Below are 22,680 nucleotides of genomic sequence, written 5' to 3'. Positions count from 1 at the left end.
TACAGTAAGTTAGTAAAGAATTGTAGCGTTAGACATCTACAAATTAGAAAGTAAGGAGAAGAATGCCACTGGCAGGGCCCGCAACTACGGCAGTGACCAGCTGTAGTTATCCTTACACTTCTATAAACACATGGTATATTTATGTCATTTAGCAAAATTACTGGTATACTTTCTTCATGAGAACAAATATTTAGGATCAGATCTTGAAATCCTCATGGACTTCTATTCTTGTACTACTCAGAGAAATGTAGAGTTCACCGCTTCCTGAAATCAGTAGGTCTTGTTACCTCACTAGAACTAGGCTTCCCAATGCACCAATACCATTGGGAGATTTGTACGCTCAAGGGGACTGAGTGAAAAAGGAAGAAAATACTTAGGATTTAGGATCTTCTGTTGCTTTCTTGTGGTCAAGAAGAAAACTCACCCTGAACTGGGAAACAGTCCTACCCTTGGGACCTTTGTACTATGCCTTCTTTTCTAGAGCATGCAACTTCATCTTTGAGAGTCTTTGGGTCTCCACTCCTTAAAAACTTAAAATGATATCTTACTCAGCACAATAAAAAATCTTGAAATACAATTTCAATGTATACACGTATTTCTATTGTAATTTCTCAGTTTTACTTTGCAAATTACTTAACCATTTGATTTTTTTTATTTAACTCAAATAGTTAATACATCTTAATTATTTGTTTACACATAAAACATTATTACACAAGAGTAAAACAAACACATGAGATAAACCTTCCATCCAAGAGTTAATACGATTTCAGAAAATCATTCTGAATTAACAGACATCTCTATATTTTCCCTAACACAAATTAAAAAATGTTTTGGTATGATGATTTATGTTCAAGCATATTTACCTGCATGTCTGTGAAATTTGGTGCTGACTGAGTTCTTTGTAGTATCTCTAAATTTTGAAGAAGTTTACTGAGTTCCACAAGGTTTGACTGACAATGAGCAAGATCTAAAAAATGTAAACCAAAAATACATTAGGTACTTCAGACTTTTAAAAATTTTTGCCATGATGTCCTTAATTGGCACTTTATTGCATTATAAAAGTTAAATGTCCACATCCCTGGTAGTAAGGCATCTAAGTAAAAGCTTTATTTTTAGAGATGTTGAGCACTTGTTATTTCTATAGGAGTTAGCAACAGGTCTGGACATCAAAAGATTATCATATTTTAATAATGATATCCATTAAGGTAATACAGATTATTGAGATAAATTTTAAAAGCAACATCCCAAAACATGCAGGGAGGGAAGTTCACACCACAAGCATCTAATTACCTGAAGAGTTACTTCATGCGCATGTAAAGATGCACCTTAACCAGTTTACTGACTGTTTCTTATTTTATATCAACAAGAAGTTTTGCTGAATGAACAAGGCATGAAAAGGTAGACTAACCTTCTGCACATCTGTCCATCTCTTCAGAGTCCTGCAACCAGGCTGCTACTTTACTCTGACCAGTAGTGCAGGTAGCAGGAAGGCTGTTACTGCAAGGTATAGGAGACTGCCAAGGGAAGCTATTTTGTTGCACCTAAGGCATAATAAAATGCTTAAATTTACTGTTACTATGTTGCTCAGTCAGTGTAATCACCATACTACTTCAGAATAAGAGAAAATAGGCATTGTGATTTCAGTGACATCTGTGATTTGACTATATAGTTCCCCAAGATGCAGATTTTTCTGAACAGCACGTTACAGAACCAAACCAAGAACCGCACAAACCGTGTTTGCTAACCACCAGTTAGAAAAACTGTTGTTTAAGTGGAAGAACATTATCAAACAGTAAAGAGACAGATTTATCCCTGGTGACAAATGCAAGTGAAAATGTTTTTGGGGATGGTGAATTCATTTCAAGATCTCTAGAGCAGCCCATTAGTGAAGGCTGCAGTAAGGCTAAATTAGATGTTCTTTCAGATGCACACACTCGCAGCTTTCTGCTGGTCATTGGTTCCCACAGTGGAAATTCCTCTCTATTGACATTACAAGTAGAGCCCACTTAAATTTCCCATGAGGAAGCCCAGTGGGCATGAGTGTTCAACAGAAGAACACTACATACTTTTCCATCCGATGCATTAGCAGCTGGTGAAGACTCTGTAGTAGAAGCTGAAGGGAATATATGAAAGCTAGCATCCCTTGGAGATCTCACAATCTCATTCTGACGGTACAATCGGTGGTGGCGTAATTTTGAAACCCATGCATCAAATGAATCCTGGGACTTCACCTGGAAACAAATTCACTATCAAGAAAGCATTCAAAATACTACTTTTCTGCACATCTTTTACACTTTTATTTATTTCTACTGTGGAGGAAAAGAGAGCAAGTATTTGCACCACTTTTTACCTTCAGATGATAGATGTGTTCTTCTGTGTCAAGATCTATTCTGCGAGCCTTCTTTTTTATAGACATAACAGATAAACCGACATCAATGCTCCCATGGACTTTGCCTTTCTGTATCTAAAATCAAAAAGCAGGGTAAGAAATTGGTCGTATCATACATTTCTTCACCATATTTAACAGACAAATATCTGGTGCTGAAATGGTCTCCCATTTTATGAACATTTTAATATAAAGCCATATTAAAAAATAAAATATGTAGTCAGACTAACCACTTAATTTTCTCTGTCTGTAAATATAGTATCTCACAAGAAGTGCTCAGTGCAGAGCCAACTAACTCCAAAGTTAAACTGTGTTGGTTCACACCAGTACAGAGCTACAGGTAAGTGAGAAGTAGAGAAAATTAAACAGTACTCAACTCCCTACTGTTACCACTTGATAGTTAATGGTATCAGATCTAGCTAATTTAATACTACCCTTTATCTCTCTTGAGTACACTGTAATCTCTTCTCTGTCTTATCCACACATCTCAGAATAAACAGCTCTGACTGACAAAAAATGAAAAAGAAAAATACATGATCGGGATAATCTCTCAAGCACCTTCATCAAAAAAAACTACCTTAAGTAAGGTAGTTTTTATTTTCACAGAAGAAAAGGTAGAATTCTTGAGGACAGAACTCAGCTGAAACATTACTTTCTTTCCATATAAGATCTCTTTTTGAATCCATCAACAACTTCATGTGTGTGCTGTCATACATATGCCTAGAACGAGTATGAGACTTAATCACCCTGGCTGTCTGAATTCCAATACAAATTTCTAAATCGTCATCAACTTTACTTACATCAATCGGTGATTTTGAATATTTCAACATTCCATTATCCAGGACAAAAAACCTCTGAAAGAAAGAAAAAAGAAAAAAGAGCACATGTAATTTAAACTATGTAAAATAACCCATCTGAAAAAAAAAAAAAAAAAGGATTACTCTGTAGCAATTAAGGAACGTTTGTGGGTTGGAAAGAGAGGATAACTACAGTATTAAATATTTTTCTTTCTTGTTTTTTGAACAACAATCATCTTCTAAGAAAAAAAAAAAAAAAGAAACAAACAAAAAAACCAAAAAAACAAACAAACAAACAAAAAAAAACAACATTCTTTCTTGTCAACATTATGTTCTAGTTTAACCTAACAAACCTCAATAATGAAGGGTATTTTTTCTGTTTTCCAGCCAATTCAATAAACTCTATAAGAAAAATACTGTAGAACAAAAGAGTTCTGTCTCTCTCAATTTTCTTCCTGTTTTTCTTCTCACAGAAGCTAGTCACATTTCAAATTAACAACGTATCTCCCCTATATAGAAACTGAAAAGCTTTTCCTATTGCAAGATCTACATCTCAAAAGGTAGACCCACATATGGATGTTCTTGTGGTCTCCTTGATCTCCAGCTGGGAAAAAAATACAGGCTGGGAGACACTGCTCTACCATCCAAAGCTTTGTGCCTCATGGCGGAGCTCCTACACAGCGAGGTAAAGATACTGTAATTTGTGCTGATTATATGTATTCTAGCTGTAATCTAGTTAATACAGATATTAGTACAAGTGCAAATATTACAGCATTCCCAGCAACATACCCAGGTCATGGGAGGGCTTACATTTTGGGTGTTAGTCATTGATATGGTGTGAGCCACTAAATCTTCATTGACATAGTTAGCAGGGCTAATATAACCTGATAATGCCTATCTGTGCCATTGCTACACCTTTATTTTTCTGAATGGCTCTTACCTACAGCAGACAGTAGAATCCCCTATTCACAATGTGTTTCTCCCGCAATTAAAGTTGCCCTAATTTGTATGTACCAGACCACTCAAGCTACATTATAGACAAGTTAACATAGACTTTGACACAGAATAAAGATACAGCCTAGCAGAAAACCTAGATTTTAAATGAGATTAACTTATGTTTACCACCATGAACTTTCAAAACATGCTAATTAATAGAAACTAATTCATATTTTTAGAGTCTAACCTAAAGCACTAATCTATGTTAAAAATCTAGAACACAACAAAATATTATCCTACACTCTCTAATCTTTCTGACATGGAAGGGAAGGACAATGTTTTCATGACATGAACCTGTTAAATTGACACCATGAGCAGAGTCAGTAGTTAGATGGCAGAAAATATCTCCTGAAGATGGTTCTGGAAAGTATGTCAGCCACACAACAGATGGTACCAGTATCTCACACAGGGTGAGAAAACAGTGCTTTCCTAGAGATGTAACTTCTTGAATAAGATGTCAAAACAAGAGGAGGGTTTAGTTCTGGTTTGGTTGTTTGTTTTTTTTTTTTTTTTAACTAGGAATGGTCATTAATGGATTTCACAAGAACATGATATTAATTTCATATAACTCTGCCTCTCTAAGTTCTACACACAAAAGAAAATGACCTTTCTTCATATTTCATTCCAAAGCATACTGCACTTCAGAAAATTAAAAGCTACTCTTCAAGTTGTACACATTACAACTGGTACACTAATAAAGCACATTCTGAGCCATCAGAATATGATATGTAATGTTCAGTAGAGAGAGAATGCTATGGCTTTTCTAGCAGAACACAAACACAGGACACATTACAATTACTGTCTCTGGAATTCCTCACTGGGCTCTCAGCACAAAGTACTGTTATGAAAACTGCAGGACATTAAGGCAGCAGATGGCAGGGGTGGGGGGGGAAAAGAAACTTATTAACAAATCCACAGTTTCTAAACTTAAGTTCAGCATAGTTCCTTAGGTGAAACGTAAGGCAAAGTAGAGAGGGATGATGAACTGTGAAGATCTCAATCACATTAAAAATTATTTACACAGATAAATAATAATGTTCTAAAGTCATCATGAAAAACAGATTATCAGTAATCTCCTTTATAGAACTGTGAAAGTTGGGGTCCTCTTGCTCTCCTATAAATTTCCTTACCAAAACAGACACTTGTCCAAGAAACAATAGGTTAACATAATGTGTTTTAAAGGAGAGGAAGCAGTGGGATATTCCATATATTCTTAAACATCTGAATAATTGTTTGGGATATTTTGGGGGGTGGGGATGGTATCTTGGTGTTTTGTTTGTTTGGAGGGTTTATGGTATGCTTGTTTGCTGTTTGAGGTTTTTTTTATACCTTCTCCTTTTCTATTCCTTCAGTGTTTCAGGTATATCAGTCTGAACTCCTTTAATACCCCTAGACTAAATTCAAGTAGTACAAATGTATTTGGTTGCTGAAACTACATACCATAATTAAGTACAAAAAAATCAAAAAAATCTAAGCTGGCAGGTGTAAGTACTAGTATAATCATTGAATCATAGAATGGTTTGGGTTGGAAGGGACCTTAAAGACCATCTAGTTCCAACCCCCCTGCCATGAGCAGGGACACCTTCCACCAGACCAGGCTGCTCAAAGCCCCGTCCAACCTGGCCTTGAACCCTTCCAGGGAGGGGGCAGCCACAGCTGCTCTGGGCAACCTGTGCCAGCATCTCAACACCCTCACAGTAAAGGATTTCTTCCTTATATCTAACCTGAATCTACCCTCTTTTGGTTTAAAGCCATTACCCCGTGTCCTATCCCTACACTCCCTGATAAAGAGTCCTTCCCCAGCTTTCCTGTAGCCCCCTTTAAGTACTGGAAGGCCACTATAAGGTCTCCCTGGAGCCTTCTCTTCTCCAGGCTGAACAACCCCAACTCTCTCAGCCTGTCCTCATAGGGGAGGGTGCTCTAGGCCCCTGAGTATCTTCATGGCCTCCTCTGGACCTGCTCCAACAGGTTTACTTCTTTATGTTGAGGGCCACAGATCTGGACACAGAACTCCAGGTGGGGTCTCACAAGAGCAGAATAGAGGGGGGGAATCCCCTCCCACAACCTGCTGGCCACACTTCTCTTGTTGCAGCCCAGGACACGGTTGGCTTTCTGGGCTGTGAGTGCACATTGCTGGCTCACAGTCAGTTTTCCACCCACTAATACCCTTCAAGTCCTCCTCTGAGGGGCTGCTCTCAATCCACTCATTGCCCAGCCTGTATTTGTGCTTGGGATCTCCCTGACCCATGTCCAGGGCCTTGCACTTGGCCTTGTTGCACTTCACGTGGTTTGCACAGTCCCACCTCTCCAGCCTACCCAGGTCCCTCTGGATGGCATCCCTTCCCTCCTGCGTGTTGACTGTGCCACCCAGCTTGGTGTCATCACCAGACCTGATGAGGGTGCACTCAATCCCATTGTCTATGTCACCAACAATGATGTTAAACATCACCGGTCCCAGTACTGATCCCAGAGGAACACCACTCGTCACAACTCTTCACTTGGACATCGAGCTGTTGATCACAACTCTATGAGTGTGACCATCCAGCCAATTCCTTATCCACTGATTGACCCTTCCTTCAAACCCGTGTCTCTCCAATTTAGAGACAAGAGTATAATGTGGTACAGTGTCAAATGTTTTGCACAAGTCCAGTAGATCACATCAGTTGCTCTTCCCTTATTCATCAAGGCTGTAACTCCATCATAAAAGGCCATCAAATTCATCAGGCACAATTTGCCCTTAGTGAAGTGTCGTGGTTTGGGCCTGGTTGGCAGCCAACCACAATGCAGCAGCTCTCTCTCCCTTCCCCTCCGGCAATGAGAAGGGACGGAGAGCCAGGCTTGGGGTTCAAGATAGGACTGGGATGGGGGAAAATCCCCCTTTTATGATCACGAGCAAAAGGCAGACTCGTTAGGGGAAGAAAAAAAAAGAACATACATTTAGTACAGACACTAACAACACATAACAGAGTAGGACAGTGAGAAGCGTTGCCACATCTTGAGAACACCTTCCCCCCACCCCTCCCTTCTTCCCGGGCTCAGCTCTGCTCCCGATATCTCTACCTCCTCCCCCAGTGGCGCAGGGGCAGGGAATGGGGGGTGCAGTCAGTGCTGCCACTTCCTTCATGTTCGGTGAGGGGAGTGTCCAAAACTTATTCCCCCTCTACTCCATCGTGGTCCCCCTCTCACAGGAGACAGTCCTCCACAAACTTTCTCCAACTTGAATTCCTCCCATGGGCCGCAGCGTTCCCCACACTGCTCCGTCATGGATCATTAACTTCTTCCGACTGGATTCTCTCCTACGGTTGCAGCCCTTCCCGAGCTGCTCCGGCGTGGGACTCCCCCACATGCTGCAATCCTCCCAGCACTGAATTACAGCAGCGGGGCTACCTTTTCCCATGAGACCCCGGCCTTCTTTGGGCACAGAACCTTGATCATCCGAGCAGGAACGACAGGCCACAAATCAATGTCTGCTCCACCGTAGATCTTCATGGGTGGCAGGGGGGGGCCGCCCTGCCGTCTCACCACAGGATACAGGGGGGTCTCTGCTCCGGCACACCTCCCCCCTCCTTTCTTCCTCCGTTCCTCCACTGACCTTGGTGTTCATGCAGCTGCAGCAACTCTTCCTCACAAGTCCAACTGCCCGTCACCATGTCCCTTCTTAAATACGTTATCGCAGAGGCACAGCCGATTGGCTCAATTTCCCAAACAGAAGTGGAGCTGATGTGGAGCTGGGGGAGCTTCGAGAACCTTCTCACAGGGGGCCGCCCCGATAGCCCCCTCCCCTGCCACTAAAAAACTCCACCACTCACTCAACCCAGGACATGAAGCCATGTTGGCTCTCACCAATCACATTCTTATTATCCTTGTGCCCTAGAACAGATTCCAGGAGGATCCGCTCCATGATCTTGCTGGGCACAGAGGCAAGACTGGCTGGCCTGTAGTTCCCTGTGTCTTGCTTTTTTCCTCTTCTAAAAATGGGGGTTATGTTTCCCTTTCTCCAGTCAGCAGGAACTTCACCGGATTGCCATGACTTCTCAGATATGATGGATAGTGGCTTAACCACTCCATCCACCAGTTCCCTCAGGACCAGTGGATGCATTTCATCAGGTCCCATAGACTTGTGCACCTTCAGGTTCCCTAAATGCCCTCAAACCTGATCTTCTCCTACAGTGGGAGGTTCTTCATTCTCTGTCACTACCTTTGCATTCTGTGTCTTGGGTGGTATGGCTGGAGCCCTTGTCAGTGAAGACTGGGGCAAAAAAGTTGTTAAGTATCTCTGTCTTCTCTATATCCCAGGTAACCAAGTCTCCCATTTCCTTCTGGAGATGACCTACATTTTCCCTAGTTTTCCTTTTAGCACCAACACACCTACAGAAGCTTTTCTTGTTGTCCTTGATGTCCATGGCCAGAGTTAATTCCGTCAGGGCTTTGGCCTTCCTGTGATCCCTGGCTGCTTGGACAGTTTCTCTGTATACGTCCCAGGATATCTGTCCTTGCTTCCACCCTCTGTAGGTTTCTTCTTGTGTTTGAGCTTGTCCAGAAGCTCCTTGTCCATCCATGCAGGCCTTCTGGCATTCTTACCTGACTTCCTCTTTGTCAGGATACATCACTCATGGGCTTGGAAGAAGCAATCCTTGAATATTAACCAGCTTTCTTGGGCTCCTCTTCCTTCCAGGGCTTTATCTCATGGTCCTTTGCCAAGCAGAGCCCTGAAGAGGCCAAAGTCTGCTCTTCTGAAGCCCAGGGTAGCAAGCTTGCTGCACGCCCTCCTTGCTGACCTAAGGATCTTGAACTCCATCGTTTCATGGACACTGCAGCCAAGGTTGCCCTTGAGTTTCACACCCCCACCAGTCCTTCCTTGTTGGTGAGGACAAGGTCCAGCATAGCATGTCTCCTTGTTGGCTCCTCTATCACTTGGAGAAGGAAGGTATCATCAATGCATTCCAGGAACCTCCTGGATTGCTTATGCCCTGTTGTGCTGTCCCTCCAACAGATAACAAGGTGGTTGAAGTCAACCGATGAGGACCAGAGCTTGTGAACATGAGGTTCCTCCTATCTGCCTATAGAGGGCCTTACCCACTCAGTCTTCCTGATTGGATGGCCTGTAGAAGACACCCACTATAACATTCAGAAAGAATAGATAAATCTGAAAAAAAAGTGTAATTTATACTAGTATGGACTGCGTTTGGACTCAGACCTGAGTAAGTCCCACTGTTTAGCAAAAAAACAAAGTTAATGCTTTCCCAGAAGAAACGCCATATAGAACAAACGGTTTCACTATCCTTTGCAGTAAAACACATTCTGTCCTGGAAAATTACCCTTCTTCAAGTACCCTCAGCTACAAAAAGACAGGTGAACATCAATACCACACATTCTGTTGCTAAAAAGATGGGGGAGAAAATGTAATTATTATGGTATAAAATACAGAAAAAGTTTATGAACATCAGGTTTAGAGCTAACAAAAGTAGAATTACGCATGGAGAAATATCTGTAAATTAACTAAATAGAAACAGATTTGGGGTTGAGTTTAGGGTTGGTTTTTTTTTTGTTTTTTTTTTTGTTTTTTTTTTTTAAATTGAGACATCTGATAGCAAAACTGCATAGCCCCACTGCATGTCCACACAGAAGATTGAAACCAAGAAGACAAACAAAATTCAGGGACAAAGCTGAGCAAATCTGTCCAGTCAGCATGCTTGAAAGGGAATGCTCTCCCAACGAAGACCTTGGGTCCATGCAAAAGCCCCTCAGCTCTCCCCTGCTATCATGAAGTCCTGTATACTTTAATATAAACTCAATGCAAGCTTATAGTACATGGCTACATTTTGTTATAATATACCAGAAAGAATGAAAGGAATATAGATTAAACCTCTCAAACCACAAAGTATCTGCTCCATTATTTACAACTTACACATAGATTTTGGATACAGCATTAGGCACCAGGAACTGCAATTTGGAAGCCATGAGCTCTGTGAAGATTAATTCTTTACACAGTTTGAAGAAAAAGTCATACACCAAAATCCTGGGAATTTATTTGACATCCTAATTTCCTCTAGACAAAAAAAATCTCAACTCATAAAATGAGGTAATTATCTTTTGACTGTTTTATGAGACATTTACCTTGTGCCAACCTTTTAAAGGCCATTTTCTCTTTTTCAGCATGAAACCTTCATGTTTGTCTGGCTTCTGGACATTGGTCTGGCCTATTTTCAGACCCTCTATGATTTCCCAGCTATCAGGTTCCTGGTGAAAAAGTATGAAGACACATTGATTAATTAACTGTGTGCAAATTCTCCAATGCAAAACAAAGATTAAAGGAGAGCTAGGCTTTTAAATCAGCCTACTTAAGTACCAAACTACATGGTCACTGTATAATGTCCAGCTGTATCTTATTTAAAACTACTGAATATGAATGTTTTTGGAAGTCTAATCCTTACAAGGTAAGTAAAAGGAAGTTGAAGCTTTTAAAGAAGTCTGAAACTGTAACTGAACAACAATCCGAAGGTATGTGTGGACATACTGTTCACAAGGGCTGTGTCCCAATTAAATAAATACATCCAAATACATGAAAACAGGATCAGAATGTGGCTGAGCTGAATATAAGAAAGGTCAGACCTGCTACTGGAGGTAACGGTGTGAAACGGCAGGTGGCTCTGACTACCTGTTAAGTCTATCCAGAAGGCACCCCACAGATTAGCACTGCACTGTAAGAACTGAAAGGACTGAAGATATTTTGCAAGTGCAGTATGAGCAGAATCTGCATGTTAAAAATATAACTTTACTCAGAGAATCGATTCTCTAAAAAGATGGGATTGTGAGAGGAAATGAGGAAAAATCCACACTGTTAAATATATGGGCATATATTAACAGTGCCCTTTGTTTGTATTCCCTGATCTTAAAAAACTATAAATTTTCTGGTATTTAAAGTACAAGATACATTGATTCCAGATATTCTATTTTTTCCTTAAAATCAGAAAAACAAGCAAGAGGTTGATTAGTTGTTGGTTTTGAATGTAGCCAACTCTTGTCTTCAAATGCATTTTATGACAGTTTCATGGATTAATTGCACCTTCAGAAATCTGAAAAAGGAAATTTTAAAAAAAATTTCCTGCATTCATTTTCACTGTATTAAGAGAAATCTATAGGAGAGATAGCTAGTTTCCAATCTAGACAAAAGAATAGGAACTGTATAATTTCAGATACAACTAGCTGTATGCCTTTCAGGGAGCCAATTAAAGCATATTTCTTATACATACCACTTCTGACACATGACAACTCGTAAAACACAAGCCAGACATAAAATATACCATAACAAACATCTAAAGAACAATATTTTTAAAAAGAAAAACAGGATTCATGACCTTATTTCTGTCCTCTTGCTACTACTGTAATCAATAAAATTCTGTACCAATTTAAAAATCTCCTAATGCCTGCTCATTAAGATTTTATTTTACTAATTGTATCCTACAAAGTTGTAAGCTTCCATTTTCTCAGCTGATTTGTCACAACTCCCAGCAATGTTATGAGACGTTATCAAGAGATGAAGGAGGTCATACAGCATCAAATATTTAAAGGGGGGGAAAAATTTTCTCCTCCATTTCCCACAAAACTGTTCAAAGCATAGCACTGTCAGTCTTTGTAACACCTCAAAGTAAGTTACACAGCCCTGATAACATTAACATTACTAGTATAAAAATACAATTTCAAAAGTAACAGCAAATTTCAAATCTACAATTTTCAATGAGTTCTTGTTATTTTGAGAAGTGTGAAAAGCTCTATCTCAAATAATGCATACAGTAGTAAATTTTAATATAAATGTTTACTCCGTTAGTATTCCCTTCATAACTATAAACTGGAACTATCCCAGTGCCTGTAAATGCCATGCTCAAAAAACATGTTTACTTCCTTGTGTTTTGCTTAGATATTCTATTTTCACTAACTGTAGAGGGAGGCACATATGCATTACTTTTTCCCTACAAAGAAACACTCGGTACTTCAGGGGGGCAAATTAAACTGAATCCCCTGGGGTGATCAGAGAACCTCTCTCTGCAACTCTGCCAACTGATTCTTCATCATATTGATTTCTCCTTTAGAAAATCAGCTGCAGGCATAAGTCTTTTATCTACTAGATAACATCAGTATTGATTACTTCTAAACTAGAAATCACACCGTATCATATAGCTATTAATTTAAACAAAAGGCCTGATACAGAAGGACAAAATGAGCAATTAGTCAGTGCAACATGGATACCTGTCTTCAGCTGCACCAGTGCTACAAGCTGTTCTTAAACCATCCTAACAATGGTAACTATGCCTCATCCCACAGGTTTGGTATGATGAGATAAGCCCAATAGAAAGGGACATGATGCAAAACCAGTCAGAAACAGCAGAAAACCAGAGTGAAAGTTATATGCTTGAAGGGTCATCATCCAAACACAGTTCTCAAATACAGCATTAGTACTTTAGGACTTCCGTAATTCCCTACACATTACATGAGAAACAGCTCTGCACAAAGCAGCAGGACCAGGACAACAGAAGTATCTTACAGTCACTGGGTCTGCATATGCCCTAGGTATTGAGAGTAAGGGAACCACTACCAACAGCTTTCTGAACCTAGTTTTTTTGTCTGCAAAGTGTTTATTTTACAAATAAAACAGAAGGAACCACTTCATTTTCCCCGGGAGAACAGAATGTTTCCCTTTTAATCTGTTTTATTTATTCTGTTTCAGAACTTACATTTAATTTCAGATTTTTCTTTTCCACCAAATATTCCATCACAGCATCTTTACCTTTTCAGTAACAATCTTATTTTTCATACTAAGTATCTTAAAATTAAGCCTTCTTTATGAAGGATTAGACTTCTTTGGAATCATTTGTTCCAAAACTGAGGAATTCAGGCAGGAGGAAGTTGACTGCAGAGCACCACACAAAAGACTGTACCTTTCATAAACTGGTGGTGTTAGTCCTACAGTTCTATCCATTTCTCTGCCTCGGGAAAGAAGGTCTCAGCAAGAGATTTTAAACTTCACCCACAAGGAATGTCATTAGGACATATGTTTTAAATTAATATCATTACTGATTAGCAGCACTTTGGGACTTGATACAGTTTGCTCTATCGTAATAAGAGGATTGGACTGAATCCTTTCTCAAAGTCCCTACTAGCCCCATACTTCGAAATTGTAATGCTTGTTTATGGGGACCATCCATGAGCAAAAATAAACAAATAAACAAAACAGACCACCACCACCACCTAAATCCTTAATTTTGTTAATATAGCATCTACTAAAGATTACCCCTCTGACACCTCAGCTGGGGAACAGGAAGCTCCAGGGCAGGCTCACAATATACTCAGTTGTAGAATCATATAAAACAATATCCCAATGCTGTTAGTCAAACTACTTTGTAACTACAGAGAGAAACTCATCACTTAGATTACATGCTTTTGCTTACCTTGGATAGAGAGATAGGGTCGCTTTCAAGGAACTGCTTGCTTAAAGAAGGGTCTGTGCTTCCTGAAGAAGCCTTCCGCTCCAAAATATGAACACTCTTAATAAAGAAAACAAAAAAAACCTCAAGTAATGAAAGAGAAAAACTTAACATGTATTTTAAAAAGTAACATTGAATGAAAAGTGATGAATGAGCAGTCATTACACACTTTATATAAACTATCAGCATCATGGCTCAAAGCATACCACGTACTACCCGTGTATAGCATAACTGCACAAATAGTTTGCCTTCTGAGGCAATACACAGCTCTTTCCTTCCTCTCTGTCCTGAGTTCAGCTGGGATACAGTAAATTTTCAGAAGAAGTTGGGAAGGGCACAGCCAGGGCATCTGACCTAAACTAGCCAAGGGCATATTTCATACCATATGACTTATATGATCAGTATATGATGGGGGAATCTGTCTGGGGAGGAGGGATTACAGCTCTGGAATGAGATGAACACTAGGTTCCAGGTGGTGAGCAATTGCATTGTGCATCATTTACTTCATACATTCTTTTATTAGTATTATTGTTGTTATTATTTCTTTTCTCCTTATGTTGTCCTATTAAACTGTCCTTATCTCAACCCATGAGGATTTAACTTTTTCTCCCAATTCTCCTCCCCAACCTACCACAGGAGATGGGGGGAGGAGTTAGCAAGTAGCTGCATGGTGCTTAGTTGCTGGCTGGACTTAAATTACAACACTCTTTCTTTTTCTATTATTGTTTTTTGAACTAATTACTCTGTTCAGGCTAGAAATGACTGGAAACTAAAAAAAAAAAAAAAAAAAAAAAAAAGCCAGGAAATACAACTAATGCAGTTCTTACCTACAGAGATGCAAAGTGCTCCTAGCCAGACCTATTACTTTTTCTGCAAAGTACAAGACACTGAGTATACATACCATGCAGTCAGCACTGTCCTATATCCACTTCTGAAGCAAACCATTGCACATAAGATATCACTGCCCCTAACATACTCATTACCACACCTTAGAATTTTCCTATTGGCTTCTCAACCCAGCTGAAGTAACTCATTATATGAGTGTTTTTAATAGATTACAGGTGTGCACAAGATCAGTTACCAGGTCTCAGTTGATAGGCTTGCTGGTGAAGATTTATGGAACACAATTATCTCAAACCATTACAGATGTTTTGACATATGACAACACTATAAAATTTTGTATCTTCAAAGCATAGTATAAAAATTAAATACATAATGTCACAACTAGTCTTGAAAAAACTGCTATTGTTAAAAGACATCTAAAAAACATCTTCCCATTTCCCAGAAACATTTCACTCATATTTTGTAAAAGAAAAAGTATTTTTCCTACAGGAGAAAATAACCACATTCTGCCTGCTTGGATTTGTATTTTGTTCTCTGGTGAAATTTTGCTATGTGTCATTTGGTAAGAATTCTACCACAACATGTCAGTGGTATCTCTTTGGCATGAAATAAAACTATTGCATTTCCAAGACATGTAACACAATAACAAACTTGCAATTACCCTCTAAGAAGGCTAACTTTATCTCAACTAAAAATAATAATTAAATTTTGTTCACAATTAAGCTTCTTTACATTTACTAAATAAGAGGTTATATGGGTACAAGTGGGAGCAGAAACAATCAGGGAATATAAAAATACATACCGACAGCAGAGTAAATATTATTATTTATAGAGGTAACTAAGTACATATGGGCCAGAACCAAACAAAATGAAAATAAGCACAGCTATTTATATACATGCATATATAATACAGGGCAACACACAGACCTTCATTGTTCTCTTTCAATTTGCAACTATGAGTGAGAATAGGAAAATATGGGGATTGTCTCTGTTGTCAGTGGAGATTAATAAGCATCCCTGCCACTATGCAACAATAATCAATATTTATTTTCTATTATTTCAGTTTAATTTTACAGTGAAAAATGTGGAAAAGCAGCAGTATTGTATTACCTGCTACATTCCCCATGGCCAACCATCAAAGGCTTTGTCATCTATGCTTTGAAATCCTCTGTTTTATCAAATAAAGGCCAATCTTATTATTTAGCTCAGTGTCTATCACTAGCCAGAAACACATTTGTATTTATGTAGCACAAGTTCCAACATTACATGACAAATAATTTAATATGCATGTTTGAGCTGAGCACCACAAAGTTACTACTGATAAAACTATGATGAAGTTTTCTCATTGAAAGATGACATGCTGCTTATGCATACAGTATCACATTTAAACAATATAAAAGAAAGTCTAAATCTGTTGCCTGATTAGCATAATCAGGACGATTCTCAACTTCCTTGCCAGTTTTGTTTGGCAGGCAGGAATCCCTCCATCTTGAGATGGAGCAATGCCCAACACAGATGTTCTGAAGGTCTCATATGCAGCAGCCGGTGCAGTTTGTTGTTATATAACTGCAATATCATTTTGTACAATATTTAGAGTGGAGTAACCCAACAGTCCTTGGTTTGCCAGATTTCCAGTGAGATTTTCAATTGCATGATTTTAAGGCAAGGGGGTTTTGTGGGGTTTTTTTTTGTTTGTTTGTTTGGGTTTTTTTAATCAGCCCTTAGTCATTACAGTTCCACTTCAGTTGAAAAATGTGTAATTAGCTAACATCACTTTAATGAATGCTGACATTCAACTATTTGTTTGGAAATAAGAAAATTAACTCTTTTAAAATCAAATTGCCTTCTTTACGTTTCTTACTTCAAGAAGCGTTGTCTTGTTGTCTGTAAATGTCTGCTTTCCAGTTCTTTTATGTCATGACCACCATTACACTGACAAAATAATTTCCTTAAATTTATGGCTTGTCTCTAACATAATATCAAGATATATTACTTGGTGCAAAATGTTTTCCATTAATGTATGCTATTTTTCTGCAAAGTTACAGTGAGAAATTACACAATTATTTGACATTTTGAAAAGCAGCTATTTTTATAATGCAGGAGATCAGTTATTTAGCATCACAGATATAAAAATTATTTAGATCTTGAAGCTAGTATCAAGGAGTTTTTTGTTTTAACAAGAAAAATAGAGTTGGTAAAGGAAGCAGTTAAAAAAAGCTGATGAGAAGAAAGAAAAAGACAGATCAATACAGCTTCTGGGGTTTCTTTATATGAACAGAAAAATGAATAATCCATTAAACTAGGTATCTCAATCAGCCTGGTACTCTCACTCCTGTCATCCCAAGAATACAGGCAGACAAAATCAACCTCTGCATTGCTTTGTTCCAGACTTCCCTCATGCTTCAGGATTACCTGTGTGCTATAGCTGGCTTGTCCTGGAGAAAAACACCCGCGCCATCAAATTCTGTGTGCTCTTGGAAATTAATTCAACAAGATTAGAATTTTAACTGAAATTCCTCTGTAACCCCATTGCTAAATCTTACTCCTAACTACAATCCTTCCTTAAGCTTTGAAATTATTCACAACATGCATTATATATGTGAGCACACGTTTGCCTCAAAATTTACCTAATAAGCCTACACGTGGGGAACAGAAATGTTGATTCTGCCCTGCATATTTTTCATGTTGTTTGCCAAAGACATGTGAGGAAGAAGGAAGGTGATGGAGAACAACAATATGAAGTTGTTTCATATTATCATCTTCTCTGGAGGGCAAGAATGGAAAATGTATTTTACAATGTCTTTCCATATATCTTGCCAACTTTGTTTCTCAGTTAAGAGTTCAGTGACCCATTCATCTCATCCACCAGAACAAACACTAGCACATGGAGCATCTGGTCTCCATCAGGACAGAGGCTGAAGACCCTAACATTTCTTAACTGAATCTGACTTCCCATTAAAAGAAAAGACATTCAACTGTTTTCAAAGGGAAGGCAAGGAAAGAAAAGAGATATTGGGTAAGTAGAGATAGGAAATACAGTGAAGGACAAGTCTGGCACTCTTGCCTCCCTTTCTGCTTTGCTGCTAATTACTTAATGGAATGTAATTATATTTAATGCAATGAGTTCTCTCTAATTTATAATTTATGCATTTTCAAGAAAAAGGCAGCTGGTGAGGAATTTATCACTCACATTGGAATCAGACTCTCTCAGTTCAGGAATGTGTACAACATCTGGCTAACAGTTAATTAATGAAAAAGAATTGATGGGTCATTTTGTTGGCTCACAGTATTCAGCAGTCTCCAATACAGGGCAAGCAGTCTCTAATACATAACCATGAGGCCTAGACATAGTGTTCTACAGCAGTAATTTAAAACAGAGCTTTTCTCTCAGGGTTGTGTTTGTTTTCTTTAAACTGAAGGACTAACTAGTGCATCTTTTCTTATCTGCTATTCATTGGCATTATTTGCAACCTAGCTACCCCTGCACAGACCTGTGTTCTTATTTGAATTCTGTTTAGTATGAGGTGTGATGCTTAATCACTTCCGCTCAACTAAAACATAGTAATCCCCAGTTATCTGATATACAGCAGCAGTAATAAGGTAGATACAGATTTGACTTCAGACTTACTAGTTTTTACTACCTTTTAAATAGAGCTGTGATATATACTGAGTTAATCTGCAATATTATTTGCAATATTATTTGCAAATGGAATAATCTTGAAATTTGGTTTTATCTTAGGTTGCTTCTCAGTCAGCTCTGGCTTTCCTTCTGTTGGTGTTGGAATAAAGACAGAGTCTTGAATATCACTGTGAGAGAAGGGTGAGTACAAAGCAAAACAACCATGTCTCCATTAGTACACTTCTTTTTTTTCCTTCTAGCACTTTTTTTTTCTTTGTATAAAGCAGCCATGGCCCTATTCTCATCCTCAGTCTCTCCTATTGACACTGATCTATAGCTGTTTTCAACAATCTGAGCTAACAACCAACAGACAGAGGAACTTAATGATACTCTGTGAATAGCACATGTAGCTAATATTTTTTTTTTTTATTCTTGTAGCACATGCTCATCTTCTACAGAAAGAGCAACATTTTCTCTTTGTAGCATTTTTACTGAAAGATTAGTATGTCTAAGCAGCAGTTGTGTACCATACAGCATACCTGTAGCATACAGGTATGTATGTCTCTACTTCTTTCCTGTAATATGCAAAATAAATACTTCTCATGTTACAGAAACATGAAGGATTTATTAACTCAGGAGCTCTCTGTCAGCCCTTTCTAGAACTCCAGCTTTGTATTGTACAGAGTACTTCACATCAGTGCTTCTAGGCTCTGGAAGCAAAGAAGTCTTTTCTTCTCAAGGTACTTTTTGACAAACTCTGAAGAGAAATAAGCTCTTGCTTCCAGGATAGAAGTATTAGAACAACTGGATGAAGAAAAGCTCTATCATTGTAACAGCAATCTTCTCCTTGCCAGGAGAGCAATGGCTTGGAATGACTACCAAGTCATAGTCTGAGTCCTTAATGACAATCTTCTCCTTTGACACTTCAGACTTTAGATTTTGACACACTTAGAACAAACAAACTGACAATACCTGACAGAGAGAATTCAACTGTTCGTTAATGACACAAAGCATTTTTATGACTACTGAGTTATCACAATTAAAAGGATTGATATTTCATTAAATAGTCTCAAGCTAGTGATTCATTTTATTTGTGCTGATGTAGTTTTTTTTAAAAAAGGAGGGAAAATAAAATTACATACACAAAAGAAAACCATTCCTTGATATGTTAATTTGTTAACTAATGAAAGCATTCTAGACATGTTGAATGGCCTTCTTCAGAAAATATATGCAGTTTTCACTTTAATAAATTGTTGCAAGGGAGTCTAAGTTAACACAAATTATAGGCCAAATATCTGGACATTTGCCTAAAAAAATGACTTGGTTCAAAAAAAAAAAAAAAAAAGCCCTTTCTTCCTGGGGTTCTCTTTCACATTCTGTAAGCTACCCACTTAAGACTTTCTCAATATTCTTTAAACTTTAATATATGCAGTATAAAAATATAGCTGTTAAGAAAAAAGGGGGGTTGAAAAATTTTTAATCAAAATTCTTTTTTACATGAACTCTTATTCTACCGGGGGGGAAAAAAAAAGTTTGGATGTAACAGCTTCATTTTCAGTTCCAGGATAATGTATTTAATTAAGAAAAAGATGTCAGAATAGCAAATAGCTTTACTAAGGCAAACATTTATTCTGTCTAATATATTTGTATGTCTTGAATATGTATAATCCCAATCATGCACAAGTGTCTTGAAAACAGAAGTCTTCAGATCATACCTGCCATCACCCTCCCTCTTCACTTTTGTGTCTTTTCTCTCCACTGAGGAAATGAAAAGAAATTTATGGGTTTTTTTTCTTCCCCCCCAATTTGTTTCCAAAAAATCCTAAATGGCACTTCAGAAGTGTTGCTCTTCTTTCCCTGATTTCATGTGTGTGTGTGTGTGTGTGTTTACACACACATTCCTCACTGATCCCAGACAGCCCATTTTTGATTGAATTGCGGTTAGAAAATGAGTGCCTGTTATGATAATATCAATCAATGTCTGAGGACACTTGAATTGCATGAATATTCATTTTTTTTTAAATGTACAAGCAAACTTTTAGTTTATATTCTCAAGAAAAGTGAGACATGTTCATGTAGGTATGAACTTGCATGCATGGTAGAGGGATAAAAATGAGATGGGAGGAATGCAAGAGGGATCATGCTCTGAAAACACCACTTTAAATTATCTGTCATAATTTGCATGGGTAATTAAGCTTTTATGTGAGCAATTTCCCAGGTTTTGTAATAGAAGATAGCTACATACACCATTTCTAATCAAGCTGACACAGTTTAAAAATGAAATCTTTCTTCATAGCACATATCTACACTTCATCAGCATTCTCCATGCGGTCTGTAAAGCACTCCTAGAGGTAAGAGAACTCAGACTGCAATGTTTATGAAGCCCAGAGAATGTGTGGACACAGCCCCATGGGACAGCTTGGCATGTACATTATTACCATCAAGAAATGAATCAAGTCTCCTGCACAGCGTTTTTTTCCCTCACAGGTCTTTCAGACATTGTGCTGTCTTGTCTTATAGACCAGGCTATCCATCGCTCCTTGACTGCTCCTGTCCATTTTATTTCTTCAACAGCTTTAAGCCTGTCTGTCTTAGAAAGAGGCAGCTTCTCCCTCTATTAATCTCTAGGATCTCTACTCTGGAAGATCTTGTCTCCAAACCACTATAGATATTACCAAGGGTGGGGGCACTCATGGGCCAAATATCTATTGATTGGAGAGGACCCGTTCATTGCACATACACACAGGCATACTTCTACTGGTCACCACATATATATTGTGTAAATTCTAGTCAGAAATGCAGGCACAAGATGACTGATGCATGCCGGCAGGCTGGCCTCAAAACCTACAGGCAGCAAGCCTGATGTATCCACCTGAACTGGGCTCCTGGGCATGTGTGATTGCCAATGTGTGTCAGCAGTCCTAACCCCAAGGATTCCCACTGCCACAGCAGGAATGTCTCATACCTTCAACACATCCATCGGCATCAGTGTGTGGGGGGAGCCTGCCTCACCCCTGGGGTCAATCTATACCAGTTCCCTTCAAGGTTTACTTATACAGGTTCCTACCCCTCTCCTGGACATATCCATAGCTCAGAGGGCTTCGCTCTGAAAGTCCTTGCCTTCTCCAGAAGGTCAGACTGTGCCACGTGTAGTTGTTTGCTCATCAAGTAGTTCACTGTTATCCACTTGAGTACTGAAAAAGTAATCTAACATCTGAGATTTATGATTTAATTTAAGACAAGTGCTATGGCATTGAACTTAATGTAACATTCACATGGGTGTCCTACAGTGTCCTAAGTTACTCTATTCATTGTTTCAGACATTTTTTCAGATACTGAAGTAAGACTCACTACCTCTTGAATATAAGGAACATTTTCAGACTCTATTAAAAATGGAATTATCAAGAAAAGTATTGTAGAGTAACAGGAGCTAACCAATTTAAAGAATAATTGCATGTTTTTCTTAACAATTTTGCCACTACATCCTTTTCTCCCTCAGAATATTTGCTTGCTCCAGTGAGTTGTTGCCTTTAAAGTACTTACTTAACACTTGCTGCTCTAATGTTGTTTCAATGGTATTATATGAAGAGAGTTAATTAGAAAAGAGAACAAAAGAGAATTACATCACTCTAAGAACAGTACTTGGCATTTAGTAGCATCTTCAGTTTGAAATTCTCAAAGAGACTAATAATTATTATTGAAATAATTCTCTCAAACTACTGAAAAGTAAAAATGCTCTTAAGTCTATGCTTTACAACGGAGCAAAGCTAGGAATAAGGCTCCATGTTCTCAGGTCTGTACCTTACCTACTAGACAACTGTCCGTCCTTGCCTTCCTTTCTTTTATAGTCATGGAGAGACAGAAACAAATGAAATTTACAGGTAACCACCAAGAATTTTTTCCCAGATGCCACATCAGGCTGTCAGTAGTGAGCAAGCGTGTAGGTTGCTACTCAGCTTAAGAATAAAGAAGGAATATACATGTCCTCAGACTTCTCTTCCACATGGAGTATATTATATTATATTACAATCTCATATGAGCAACACTGTCTAAGGCACGCTGGACAGATAGGCAGGCATGGTAAAAGTGCCAATTGATTATATTGCCATTGTTTATTAGGCAGAAATCTATAATGAAGCCACAAAATCATCCTTCATACCGTGTCACTGATTCTAACTAGTGATAAACAAAGTTGAGTTTGAGGTATCTCAATATATTAAAACCAAAAAATTAATACTACATGAGCATGAACGCTCTCTCTTATCCCTTCATGAACTCTCACACATCTAATTGTTCTCAGTCTCCCAGAAAAAGCACCAAAAATTATAAATTAAGTAGGACAATTAAAAGAGAGAGACTCTTCCAAAGGACTTTAATTTCCACCAGGCAAGATGGATCTCTGTATATGATGGACCTTACCCTGCGAACCTAGCGTACCAAGGGAAAAGTACTAGTGGCTGTTGCTACCACAATTGCTCCTGCCATGACCCTTCCCATTGCCACTGCTCTGATACTTCCCGTTGAGCTGCCAGGAAAGGTGTAGCAGCAACAGGAGAC

At 38.6% G+C, this 22,680-nt stretch overlaps 1 protein-coding gene across 4 annotated transcripts in view; it reads right to left on the bottom strand.

The window, feature by feature from the left end:
- Positions 1 to 22,680, bottom strand: part of OSBPL6 (oxysterol binding protein like 6) — a 104,810-nt gene that overhangs the window by 27,475 nt on the left and 54,655 nt on the right. For all 4 annotated transcript variants that reach the window (XM_042784079.1, XM_042784075.1, XM_042784076.1 and 1 more), the window contains exons 3-9: positions 13,626 to 13,721; positions 10,297 to 10,419; positions 3,187 to 3,240; positions 2,351 to 2,464; positions 2,067 to 2,231; positions 1,409 to 1,541; positions 864 to 967 (exon numbers count right to left, since the gene is read on the bottom strand). In XM_042784079.1, the coding sequence (XP_042640013.1) occupies positions 864 to 967; positions 1,409 to 1,541; positions 2,067 to 2,231; positions 2,351 to 2,464; positions 3,187 to 3,240; positions 10,297 to 10,419; positions 13,626 to 13,721 (789 nt within the window). The remainder of the gene's footprint in view (positions 1 to 863; positions 968 to 1,408; positions 1,542 to 2,066; positions 2,232 to 2,350; positions 2,465 to 3,186; positions 3,241 to 10,296; positions 10,420 to 13,625; positions 13,722 to 22,680) is intronic.

The sequence above is a fragment of the Tyto alba genome, unplaced genomic scaffold (assembly GCF_018691265.1).
Source record: "Tyto alba isolate M040663 unplaced genomic scaffold, T.alba_DEE_v4.0 Super-Scaffold_7, whole genome shotgun sequence".
NCBI classification, from domain to species: Eukaryota; Metazoa; Chordata; class Aves; order Strigiformes; family Tytonidae; genus Tyto; species Tyto alba.
The sequence above is the reverse complement of the archived record's forward strand: the minus strand, read 5'-3'. Positions and strand labels throughout refer to the sequence as shown.